This window comes from Budorcas taxicolor, chromosome 18 (genome assembly GCF_023091745.1).
Source record: "Budorcas taxicolor isolate Tak-1 chromosome 18, Takin1.1, whole genome shotgun sequence".
Classification (NCBI taxonomy): domain Eukaryota; kingdom Metazoa; phylum Chordata; class Mammalia; order Artiodactyla; family Bovidae; genus Budorcas; species Budorcas taxicolor.
The window spans coordinates 62136566-62149389 of NC_068927.1; the positions used below are offsets into that span (position 1 = coordinate 62136566).

The 12824-nt window shown below is 45.5% G+C and overlaps 1 protein-coding gene across 1 annotated transcript; it reads right to left on the bottom strand.

The window, feature by feature from the left end:
- Positions 1-684: 684 nt before the first annotated feature.
- LOC128064051 (zinc finger protein 665-like) lies at positions 685-12197 on the bottom strand. The gene is given in 5 exon segments (XM_052656868.1): positions 685-3530; positions 4796-4861; positions 5686-5812; positions 9025-9095; positions 12168-12197. Coding segments are annotated over 4 exon segments (3096 nt in total). The 5' UTR covers positions 9082-9095; positions 12168-12197.
- Between the last annotated feature and the right edge of the window lie 627 nt (positions 12198-12824).

The following is a 12824-nucleotide window of genomic DNA, read 5'->3' on the forward strand; positions in this document are numbered from 1 at the left end:
ACCATCACAATATTGAAAAAACAAAAAATTAAGTGATGGTGTTAGGCCTGAACACAGAATCAAAGCATTCCCACACCTAAAACATTTGTGTAGTTTTCCTCCAGTTTGAATTTTCTGATGGTCAGAATATATTCTGATATATGTTACTCTACTTATGTGTAAGTTTTCACTGCGGTATGGATTTTCAGATGATCTGCAACATCATTCCTTGTGACCAAAGGGTTTGCCACATAAATAACATTTATGTGGTTTCTCTGCTACATGATCTGCCTAATGGGCAGTTCATGCTGAACATGCACTAGAAACTCTGCCACATTCATTTCACTTGTATGTTTTCGATACATTATGAATTCTCTGAGTTATAAGGCCTGAACACTGACTAAAGGCTTTGTCACACTCACGACATTTGCACTAAAATGTTTCTCACAACTGTTGCATCTCTAATGTTTCTCTCTAGTATGAATTCTCTGATGGTTTCTAAGTTCGTCATTTCAAGTAAAGCACCGGCCATATAGATCATATTTATTTGGTTCCTCTCCTGTCTGAACTGTCTGATGATGAGTTATGGATGACTGTGCCTAAATGGTTTGTCACAATTTTTATATTTGTAAGGTTTTCTCCAGTATGAATTCTCTGATGAACTGCAAGGTTTGCATTCACACTGAAAGCCCTGCCACATATACCTCATTTATATGCTTTCTCTCCACTCTGAACTCTCTGATGAACAGCAAGGTTTCCAGTACAAATAAACACCTTGCCACATACAACACATTAATATGGTTTCTCTCCAGTATGAACTCTCTGATGAACAGCAAGGCTTGAACTTACACTGATAGCCTTGCCACATATACCACAATTATATGGTTTCTCTCCAGTATGAACTCTCTGATGAACTGCAAGACTTGAACTTTGACTAAAGGGATTGCCACATACTTCTCATTTATATGGTTTCTCTCCAGTATGAAGTCTCTGATGAACTGCAAGGCTTCTAGTTCTACTATATGCCTTGCCACATACATCACATTTATATGGTTTCTTTCCAGTATGAACTCTCCGATGAAAAGCAAGGTTTGCAGTATGACTAAACGCCTTGGCACACACATCACATTTATATGGTTTCTCTCCAGTATGAATTCTCTGATGAAGAGCAAGGCCTGTTGCTTGAATAAAGGCCTTGCCACATACATCACATTTATATGGTTTCTCTCCAGTATGAACTCTCTGATGAACAGCAAGGCTTGAACTTAGACTGAAAGCCTTGCCACATATACCACAATTATATGGTTTCTCTCTAGTATGAACTCTCCGATGAACAACAAGGTGTCCAGTACGACTAAATACCTTGTCACACAGATCACATTTATATGGTTTCTCTCCAGTATGAATTCTCTGATGAAGAGCAAGGCTTGTTGTTTGAATAAAGGCCTTGCCACATACATCACACTTATATGGTTTCTCTTTAGTATGAACTCTCCGATGAACTGCAAGGTGTCCAGTACGACTAAATGCCTTGGCACACACATCACATTTATATGGTTTTTCTCCAGTATGAACTCTCCGATGAACAGCAAGGCTTGAACTTACACTGAAAGCCTTGCCACATATACCACAATTATATGGTTTCTCTCCAGTATGAACTCTCCGATGAACTGCAAGGCTTGAAGTGTGATTAAAGGCATTGCCACACACTTCACATTTATATGGTTTCTCTCCAGTATGAATTCTCTGATGAACTGCAAGCCTTGTAGTCCTACTAAAGGCCTTGCCACATACATCACATTTATGTGGTTTCTCTCCAGTATGAACTCTCTGATGAACTGCAAGGCTTGTAGTCTGACTGAAGGCCTTGCCACATACACCACATTTACATGGTTTCTCTCTAGTATGAACTCTCCGATGAAAAGCAAGGCTTGAACTTACACTGAAAGCCTTGCCACATATACCACAATTATATGGTTTCTCTCCAGTATGAACTCTCCGATGAATAGCAAGGCTTCCAGTATGACTAAATGCCTTGGCACACACATCACACTTATATGGTTTCTCTCCAGTATGAACTCTCCGATGAACATTAAGGTGTCCAGTATGACTAAATGCCTTGCCACACACATCACATTTATATGGTTTCTCTCCAGTATGAATTCTCCGATGAACAGCAAGGCCTGTTGTTTGAATAAAGGCCTTGCCACATACATCACATTTATATGGTTTCTCTCCAGTATGAACTCTCCGATGAACAGCAAGTTTGCCAGTATGATTAAATGACTTGCCGCACACATCACATTTATATGGTTTCTCTCCAGTATGAATTCTCTGATGAACAGCAAGGCCTGTTGTTCGAATAAAGGCCTTGCCACATACATCACACTTATATGGTTTCTCTCCAGTATGAACTCTCCGATGAACAGCAAGTTTGCCAGTACGATTAAATGACTTGCCGCACACATCACATTTATACGGTTTCTCTCCAGTATGAACTCTCCAATGAACTGCAAGGCTTGAAATTTCACTAAAGCCTTTGCAACATTCATCACATTTATATGGTTTCTGTCCCTTATGAGTTCTCTGATGAGCTTCAAGTTCTGAGTTCTGAGTAAAGCACAGGCCACATACATCACATTTATATGGTTTCTTTCCAGTATGAAGTCTCTGATGAACTGCATGGCTTGCATTTTGACTAAAAGCTTTTCCAGAAACATCACATTTAGATGGTTTCACTCCGGTATGAGTTCTCTGATGAGTTTCAAGGTGTGTACTTTGTTTAAAGCAGTGACCACACACATCACATTTATATCGTTTCTCTCCAGGATGAATATTCTGATGAACTGCAAGGTTTCCAATTTGAATAAAAGCCTTGTCACCTACATCACATTTATGTGGTTTCTCTCCAGTATGAATTCTCCAGTGAATGGCAAGTTTGGTAGTTTGATCAAAAGCCTTGCTACACACGTCACATTTATATGGATTTCCTCCTGTATGGATTCTTTGATGTCCAGTGAGTTCTGAGTCCTGAAGAAAGGTTATGTCACATTCATTACATTTGTCAGGTCTTTTCTTTTCTGTTTCATGGTCTGGTAACAGTTCTGAAGGATGCATAACAGCATTCTCATGTTTATGAGAAAAGCCTTCGCAGACATTACAAGTTCTGTGAGGTGGTAAACCTGAGGCGCTGACGTTTGTCACAACTTGACTACATTCAAAAATTATCCCTTCAGATTGTACCATCTGCAATTCATCCTGAAAGCTTGATCCGTGCCTTTCAAAAGGTCCATTTTCTGCATCACTTCTACTATGATGATCTCTTCCATCAGTGAGATTTTTGTTATGGGATGTAGACATTTCCTTGTCATTTCTTTCATCATATGTCCACAGACAATCAAAGTCATGTATATTTTCCTGAATCTTCCTGAGGCGAAAATCTTTGATTTCAAGGATTTCAGCTCTTCCAAACATCACTCTTTGAAAAATTTCCCCTTTACCACTGTTTGCTTTGGCCTGTAATTTCTTGACCATATGTATGTGAGACATATCTACAAGACATAAAGAACCACAGATATTCTATTAGTTACAATTCATAAATAAATTATTTCCTGTTGAACACATGATATTATACCAAAGGTCATATCCATCCTGAAGAGAATTATGAATCTTCACAATGATGATCTTAAAACGATACAACACTAAAGGAATATAACTTTTTAAAAGAGAGTGATCATAGGTAATTCAAATTAATTTTAGGGTAGTATAGTTTCAAACACAATCAGAAAACATTCATTTTATGCAAACTCATGTCAGTTCACAAAGAAAATGTATTTTCCCACCATGACCTCAAAGCTCACCCTACTTTGTACTAAACACATTGCTGTCTCATAATTGAGGAGAAACTAATGGTATATTGTACACACTTTATGCACACTTATACTTATTTAAATGGTAAAGAACATACAGGCCTAAGGAGGTGACTGAGTGGTAAAGAAACTGCCTGCCAATGGAGAAGACGTGGCACGGGGGGATTAATCCCTGGACAGGAAAGATCCCCTGGAGCAGGAAATCAAAACCCAGTGCACTATTCTTGTCTGAAAAAAATTCCACTGATGGGAAAGCTTGGTGGGCTACAGTTCATGAGATCACAGAGTCAGACAGGACTGAGCAACTGAGCAAACAAGCGTCAATCAGGCAATACATGGGAATGGTAAACAAGGCAAAAGAAGCATTCTAATGAATAATGTGAAAAATAAATGATAGTAACTGTCCTACAAATACTGCATTGAGAAAATAAAGAATATATATAAGTTGATTGAGAAAATAGAGTATATATATAAATTGATGAGCCACAGATACTGAGCTTGCATTGTAAAACTACTCAAGCCCGTGTGCCTAGGGCCTGTGCTTCACAACAAAAGAAACCACCACAATGAGAAACCGTGCTTCCCGCAACTAGCGAGTAGCCCTCTGTTGTCTCAAATAGACAAAAGACCACACAGCAAAACAGACCCAGTACAAGCCAAAGGAAAAAAAAAGAATTTGCCTTCATCTCTGTGGGTGCTACAGCACCACTGGCGGGTGCTGTACATCTCACATGTCAAAGAACACAGCCGTAAGTTAGGGAGAAGAAAAATCTCCTGTGAGAGTTCACAAACATTAAACATCTGTTTTCTCACAGAACTCTCCCACCTGGAGAGTTTCCCAAACACTATAAATGGTGTGGCTTCCTCTCTGTCCTTGTGACCTGTGATCACACTGTGGATACTTTCCCACTCATCTGGATGTTTGCTATTAGCACCTCATTCTCCACAATCCAGGGGTCTTCTTCCTTGTGCCACAAGAATGGAGACAACGTTCAGATCAGAAACAGAACTTCCTACTCAGAAGTAATGCCATATACTGTGGCTTCTTCCAGAATCCAACCTTTCTTTTTTAAATAAATGCTTCTGTTACTTTTAATACATTAGGGTACTCATTTCTTCTGGATCAGGTGAGTGTTTGTTGCTGCTTGGTCTTTTCTCCAAGTTCAGCAAGTAGGGGCTACACTCCAGTTGCAGTGCCCATGTTCCTCACTTGCTGCGGCTTCTCCTGGGTGCACGGGCTTCAGTAGTTGTCCCATGTGGGCTCAGTAGTTGCAGCTTCCAGGCTCTAGAGTGCTGGCTCGTAGTTGAGGCACACGTGTAGCTGCTCTGTGACGTGTGGGATCTTCTCAGACCAAGGATCGAACCTGTGTCTCCTGCATTGGCAGGTGTAGAATCCAGCTCTTTTGTCAGCCAAGGAATGCAGACATTATAAACCGACAGAAAAATACTTCTCATTAAATTTACTCTCTGCCGCCTTCTGAATGCACAGGGAACAGTATAATATACAGTACAACACGCAGCAGGGATCCAGTTCCTCTCTAAGAACTACTGAACCAAGAACACAGGGCTAGAAAACAGGCAACTGGAGATTTCACAGTTTGAAATCAGCTTTATAAACACCTGAGCTGTGGAGAAACTCCTTGTGCATCACACAGTGGGCAGGTCACCTGAAGGAAAGTCAAGTTTAAATGCCTGATGCCAATCAGGAAGCTTTACATGTGTGAGTCAACAAGGTTTTGAACTTAGTCAAGAAAAACAGGGGATCTCAAAAGGTACAGAGGGAACATGCAAAGGTACCCCAGGGCAGATCCCCACTTCAGGGGGAAGTGACCCTCACCCACAGACAGCAGGATCCTGAGAATCTCCACCATCACGTCCTTGTACAAGGTCCTCTGGGCAGGGTCCAGGCATTCCCACTCCTCAGGAGTGAAATCTATGAACACATCCTTGAAGGTCAATTGTGCCTGAAATGAAAACAGATTTCACCAAAGGGCCCTGAGGAGGATTCTTAGTTTCACACAAAATGAGAAGAGGTGAGAGGGGAAAAGCTCAATTCACTTGAAGTAATATACTTTCTGATAGATCCATTAAAAGCTGCTTGAAGCAAACTGTTGGTCTGTAATCTTATAATTTCCTCTTTTTCCCTAAGATTATGATATCCTGCAATCAACATGAATTTGTCATGTATGTGGACAACACATGAAAAATACACAAAGTGAAACCAAGACTGGGTTGTCTATGCAGAAATGTTCCATTCAACACAGTGAGTGACACAGTGTCACTTACTAGATGAGTTACAGCAAGACTGGTGTCTTCAGAGACGACAAAGTCCACAGTGACTTTAAAAGAACACACACTGTGATGATGATGACATCATCACACTGACAACAGGTGTTTCAGCACGTCCTACACACTAAGCATTACTCTAAAGACTTCATACGGATGAACTTGTGATCAACATAACAGCACGTTAGAGAAAGACCTGTGTCCACCTTACTGGGGAGAAAACTCTGTCACTCTAAGAAATCGCTCAGATCAAACAGTTAAGAAATGAGGCAACAGCACCTGAGCTCAGGTGGTTGGGAGAGACACCTGAACCTAAGGAATCAACCAGTTAACTAGCAGAGAAGGAAAGAGCATCCACAGAGAGCTCCCTGAGAATACCTGAAACAAGTTCAAGGAAGCTGAAATACAATAGAACAGCATAAATGGTCACGATACAGGGTTACACCTTCTCCATGGCAACCCTCACAATGTCAATAATCTTACTACAATTTACATCATTCATGTGATGATGTAGAAAAATCAATGCCATGAAATACACTAAAGAGACAACTGAAACTGCTACAAAGCATACACCATTATTTATAAGAGGATGTTTTTGTAATAAAACCATGGAGTTACATATCCATGCATTCATGCAGGCATGTGTAAACACACAATTGATTGAAACAAGAGTTGTCTTTATTTTTTCTTTCATTCCATCAAAATGCATTCAGCATCAGCTTTGTGCCTCAAACTTGAAATACAGCAGTTAACATGATGAAGCTTATAATCTAGCAGCCACCGGCCAATTTCATCCACAGTTTTAATGTTACTACTGAAATCAGTGCTCTGACACAGGCCTGGTGCTAGGACAAGATTAAACAGAAAGTCTTCACCTACATTGAGAAATCAGACAAGGTCTCTGTGAGGAAGAAACACTTAGGATTGGCAAGGTTGGAAATGGAAGAGTGTTGCAAGCAGAGAGAACAGCCTGCGTGCCGGCTCTGAGGCAGGAAGATATTTACTGAACAGAAAGTCAGCCAGTGTGACTGGGACACAGGGAATGCAGATGGGGTGATGCCAGGTAGAGGTAATTTATGCAAGATCTATGGATTTTGGACTTTATTCCAAAAGCTAATGGAAGTCACTGAAGAATGTCCAGGAGGAAAGTAGGATGCTTAGATTTGTTTTTCAGAGCTCAATCTACTGTGTGTGGAAGTTGTTGTTTACCTGCTTACTCATGCCAGACTCTTTGCAACCCTGCTGAGGGCAGCTCACCAGCTCCTCTATCCATGGAATTCTCCAGGCAAGAATACTGGAGTGGGTTCCCATTCTCTTCTTTCATTGTAATTCTTCCTTCAGTAACTTTGTCAACATTCTATTTCTTTTTCAAAGCTTATTTATTTTGCTTATGTTGGGTCTTTGTTGCTGTGAGTGGGCTTTCTCTAGTTGCAGTTGCAGTGCCCGGACTTCTCATTGCAGTGGCTTCCCTTGTTTTGGAGCACAGGCTCTAGAGAGTGTGGGCTTCCATAGTAATGGCTCCCAGGCTCTAGGGCCCAGGCTTAGTAGTTGTGGCCCATGGGCTTAGTTGCTCTGAGGCATCTTCCCGGACCTGGGATGGAACCCGTGCACCCAACATTGGCAGGCACATTCTTAGCTACTGTACTACCAGGGAACTCCTCAACATTATCTTATTCTAGTTCAAAAACTAATAATAAGAAGAATAATACAAGCAGAAAATAACATACAGGAGATTTCTTCCAATCTTTATAAAATACCTGTATTTAACTATATGTGGCCCTCCCTATGGGTAAATGGTTAAGAATCCACTGGGCAATGCAAGAGATGTGGGTTGTTGCCTGGTCTGAGATCCCACTTGCTGAGGGGCAACTAAGCCTATGAGTCTCAATTCCTGAGCCAGAGCTGTAGAGCCCAGGAGGTGAAACTACTGAAGCCAGTGTGCTCTAGAGCCTGGGCTGCAAGACAAGAGAAGCCACCACAATGAGAAGTGTGTACACTGCATCCAGACAGTGGCCACCACTCACCAGAACTAGGGAAAAGACACTGAAGCAATGAAGTCAGAGTACAGGAAATAAATATATTTTAAAATTAATAATGTGATTTTTATCCTTAGTTTTAGCTATGTACTTATTAACAAAATCCAAAATTTATTATTTCATTCCATTAGGAAAATACTGAATCAAGATTAGTAAAGTTGGAGAATTCCCTCATGGTCCAGGGGTTAAGATCCCTCACTTCCACTGCACAGTTTCAGGTTCAATCCCTACTCAGCGAACTAAGACCCTGGAAGCTGTATCATGTGGTCAAAAAGAAAGAAAAAAAATTAGTAAGCCTGATTTCATAATTTAAATTAGATGGTGTAGCGAACCACTCTCTAGCCCTGACATCGCTTTCTGAACATACCATTCCATTCCCTTCCCAAACACTTAAGTTTTCAAGGAGGTGCTCATTTAGTTTTAAATGTGCTATAAAAAGTTATAACTGATTTCCACTCATTGGCCTCTTTTGCAGATTTTCCTGTGTACTGTACATGTTAATACCTGTGGTCCATGTACAGCTTCTTTACCATGGTTGACTGAGAGCAGACAGCGCATCCAGATGGGCCCTCAACAGTCCTGGTTTCCCAATAGCACTGAGACCCCGTCTCCAACCCGTGGGTGAGAAGCCCTGCCCAGGATGGTGCCCAAGGGAGCCTCCTCACAAGGGCCAGGTCACCAGGTCATAGGGAGACCAGATCTAAGTGGAGTTGACAGGCCCTGAGGGAAGGCCCTAGGTGAGTGTGCATGTACAGGAGTCACACAGGACGCTCCAGAGTCAGACACGATTAGCAAGTCCTAAGCACGGCATTTCAGGAAGGCATTGTGAGAATCCACTGAGAATACGACTCTACCTGAGAAAGAGCCATGCCTGACTCCTGTTCTTTCCTCTTCTGGGCCTCTTTGTCCATGAGTCTTCACAGTTCTATCATGAAAGTTGAAAACATGCTGTTTAATGCTTAGTGTCAACACATCCCTCCTTTCCTCATCCCCAACCACACACACACAAGGAAGCCCTAACCATGTGGAACAGACAGTCCTCTGTGGTCACTGTCTCAGGAGGGACTCAGCACAGTCAGCTCCTGCAGAGAGTTCACCATGGGACTTTACCACAATTTCCTTGGATCACACTCCCCTCCTGGTGAGGCCTCACGTACACAGCAACAGGGGGCACCTCCGCTGACCCCACGATGCCCTTCAGGTCACACAGCAGGAACTGGTCCAGCCCCCTCAGAGCAGAGCACCCTTCCCTCTCCCAGGGCCTGATCTCAGTCTCAGAAGTGGAGGCTAAGAGCCCTGGTGCTCAGTGCAGGATCCAGATCGGAATCATCTGCAGCTCTGTGCACATTCCCGGGGCGAGGCCCCACACAAGAACCTGAGGAGCCTGTCTGATACGGGAGAACCGACTAACCAAAGGAGTATGTGTATACATACCATACACCCTGTGAGCATGTGACACATGTGTACACTGTGAAATATTTATCACAATCCACTAATGAACACATCCATCACCTCCAAATTCCCATGTTCTGTGTGGGGTGAAATCACCGATGACGCACTCTCCTGACAAATTTCCATATGAAGTAACAGAACAGGATTAACTATAGTCAGCATGCTGCACATACCTCCCCAGGACGCACTCATTTCACAACTCAAAGACTATACCTTTTGACCAACATCCCCCCATCTTCCCCACCTCCCAGCCCCAGATGACCACCCTGGGGCTAGTGAGTTTCATTTCTTTTAATATTCCATATATTGGAAGGACATATAATACCAGTCTTTCCCTGTCTTAATTCACTTACCATAATATTCTCTACATTCACCCAAGTTATCCCAAGTGAGACAAATCTCCATGATTGTTTACAAGAAAGTCGCTATTGAATGAACAAATGTTTATCCCAAGCTACAAAAATAATTAAGTGTAAAGAAAGCAGAAAGCCAAAAGTAAAACCTACACAAAGAACATGTTGAAAGTTCCTTGAAAAGGCATCATGTAGTAAGAGTCAGTCAGTTCTTGCCCCATTTCTTCTCTCGCATAACCTCTACTCCGCATCAGGAAGAGCGAAGGGGGGGACTCACACCTGAGAGAATCAAGTCACTGCCGCAGCCCCCACCTCAACAGGCTCTACACATGCATGCTCTTTTAATACAAATTATTACAAAATACACATGCTTCACAGACAGAAGTTCTGCAATTCTCATTCTGATCTGTGTAATTTAAAGAAGCAAGATTTGCGTTAGATTTTAAAGCCAAGAATCAATGTATAACGACTTAATAATTCTTACCCAACTGATTCAGCACTCTTCCGGATCTAGTCCCCACCATCACCTGCACACTAGCTGTTTTCACTTCATTTGGTTGATCTGTTTCCCTGCTTCTTTCTACATCTCCCTTTCTCTGCTTGCATCTCTGCTCTCCTGCTGTGCCTGTCCTCCTCTCTACTTCTTCCCTGCCTCCCATCCCGCCTCTCTCTGCCATCTGTTCGCCTTCAAGTTGCTTTCTCTCCAACCTCCCTGGTGATCCTCAATCTCCATGTATTTCTGCTTTTCTTCTTCTACCTCTGCCCTCCCTTCCTCCCAACTCTCTGGCACTCCCAAGTGGCTATGCTTCCCTTCAGCTCGCTTTTTTTCTCAGCTCCTCCAATCACTAGGAGTCCCCTTTCTCTCCCACCAGGATATTGTTGCTCTGATTCCAGCTCTTGTATCCCCTTTGCAGGCTGGCTGTGTGAACTGCCTCTCCAATGTCGCCCTCTTTGGGACCCCTGATTTACAGCCCCTCTCCCTTGAAGGCTATAGAAGGGGGCCGTAGAAGATGAGATGGTGAGATACCATCCCTGGACTCAACAGACCTGGATTTGAGAAAACTCTTGGAGATACAGGGCTTCCAAAGAGTCGGAATGAACAACCACACCTCCCTATGTTGCTCACCCTTAACTCTACGGAGTCCCTGCTTTGCTCTGAATTTCTCTCCTTTCCCCACTCGCTAACTTCAACGCTCATTCTCTTTCATGAATCTGTCTCTTCCAAGTTCCTCACCATCCTCTTCACTGCCATCGCTTGTCCCACAGGCTTTTCTCAATTTTCCATTTCTCTAGGAGTCGCTGTCTCTGCTTCTTCTGATCCCGCCTTCCGCCCACTATTGACAGGGTAGGAGACTGAATAAGAAAGGGCCTCCCGCAAGAGTCAAATTCCAGCGGGTGGTATTTGGGGCCAAACTGGGTGTCACGTGGTGGCTGTCACGTGGCTGGTTCAGGTCAGCTCTCCCCATTAGGGATCAGGGGAAAGGTCAATCTGAAGGGCAGAAGGACCGGCCAGAGGAGACGTGAGGACAGACGGGTGGGAGAGAGGGGGTCTCAGGAGAGGGGCGGGCTCCCCAGAATCCCAGGACCGGGGAGAGAACGCTGCCCCTCCGGCGGCGGGGCGGCCGGCGAGGCCTCCAAGGCCCGAGAAGGAGAGGCTGAAGAACGTGGAGCGAATAAACCACCTCACCTAATAGAATTGTATGTGGTGCAGAAAGGATAGAGGGGTCAGTGAGGTCAGTAAACGGTTTTAAGCCGGGAAAAGGTGCGAAGCTCAGCGTTTCAGTGTTCCAGAAGCAGGAACCGGGTTCAGTGCAGACTTATACCAAAAGGCAGGCGCCCCTTCGCCGCTTTCGAAGACGTCTGAATTTGCTGGGGGTGGTGGGGCAAAAGCGGGGATTTAGAGTCAAGCTCAGAGGTTAAAGCGTCTGCCTCCAACGCTGGAGACACGGGTTCGATCCCTGGGTCGGGAAGATCCCCTGGAGAAGGAAATGGTAACCCACTCCAGTATTTTTGCCTGGAGAATGCCATGGACGGAGAAGCCTGGTAGGCTACAGTCCACGGGGTCGCAAAGAGTCGGACACGACTGAGCGACTTCACTTGACTTCACTTCAGAGTCAGTAGCGACCCTCAGATCCGGGGTACAAGGAAGAGGAGACCGCGAGAGGCAGGTTTGACTCCAGACAGAAACTCACCCGGCGCTGGGACCTCCAGTCGCCGCTCTCGGCCTCCGCGTAGGTCACAGTGCGCGCACGCGCAAATAGCTGAACGGCCTGCAGGCGGGGCCAGGCCGTCAGCGGGTGGGTGGTGGAGAGAAGCCGGACCAGCATAGGGCTTTGAAAGCTGAGGCGGAACCTCGCTGAGTGGCGGGGCGGGGCGGAGCGTCCCGGAGGGGAGGCGGGGCTACTCGTAGCGGAGGGACGAGGCTACGCTGCGTGGGGCGGGCGCGGCGGGGCGGGGCGGGCGCGGGCGTCGGGGCGGGGCGGGCGCGGGCGTCGGGGCGGGGCGGGCGCGGGCGTCGGGGCGGGGCGGGCGCGGCGGCGTCGGGGCGGGGGCGTCGGGGCGGGGGGGTCGGGGCGGGGCGGGCGCGGGCGTCGGGGCGGGGCGGGCGCGGCGGGGCGGGGCGGGCGCGGGCGTCGGGGCGGGGCGGGCGCGGCGTCGGGGCGGGGGCGTCGGGGCGGGGCGGGCGCGGCGGGGCGGGGCGGGCGCGTCCCGGCGCGGCGGGGCGGGGCGATTCGGCGCAGGGTGGCGAAGCGTCGCGGCGCAGAGGGCGGAAGTGAAGTGAAGTGAAGTCGATCAGTCGTGTCCGACTCTTTGCGACCCCATGGACTTTAGCCTACCAGGCTCCTCAG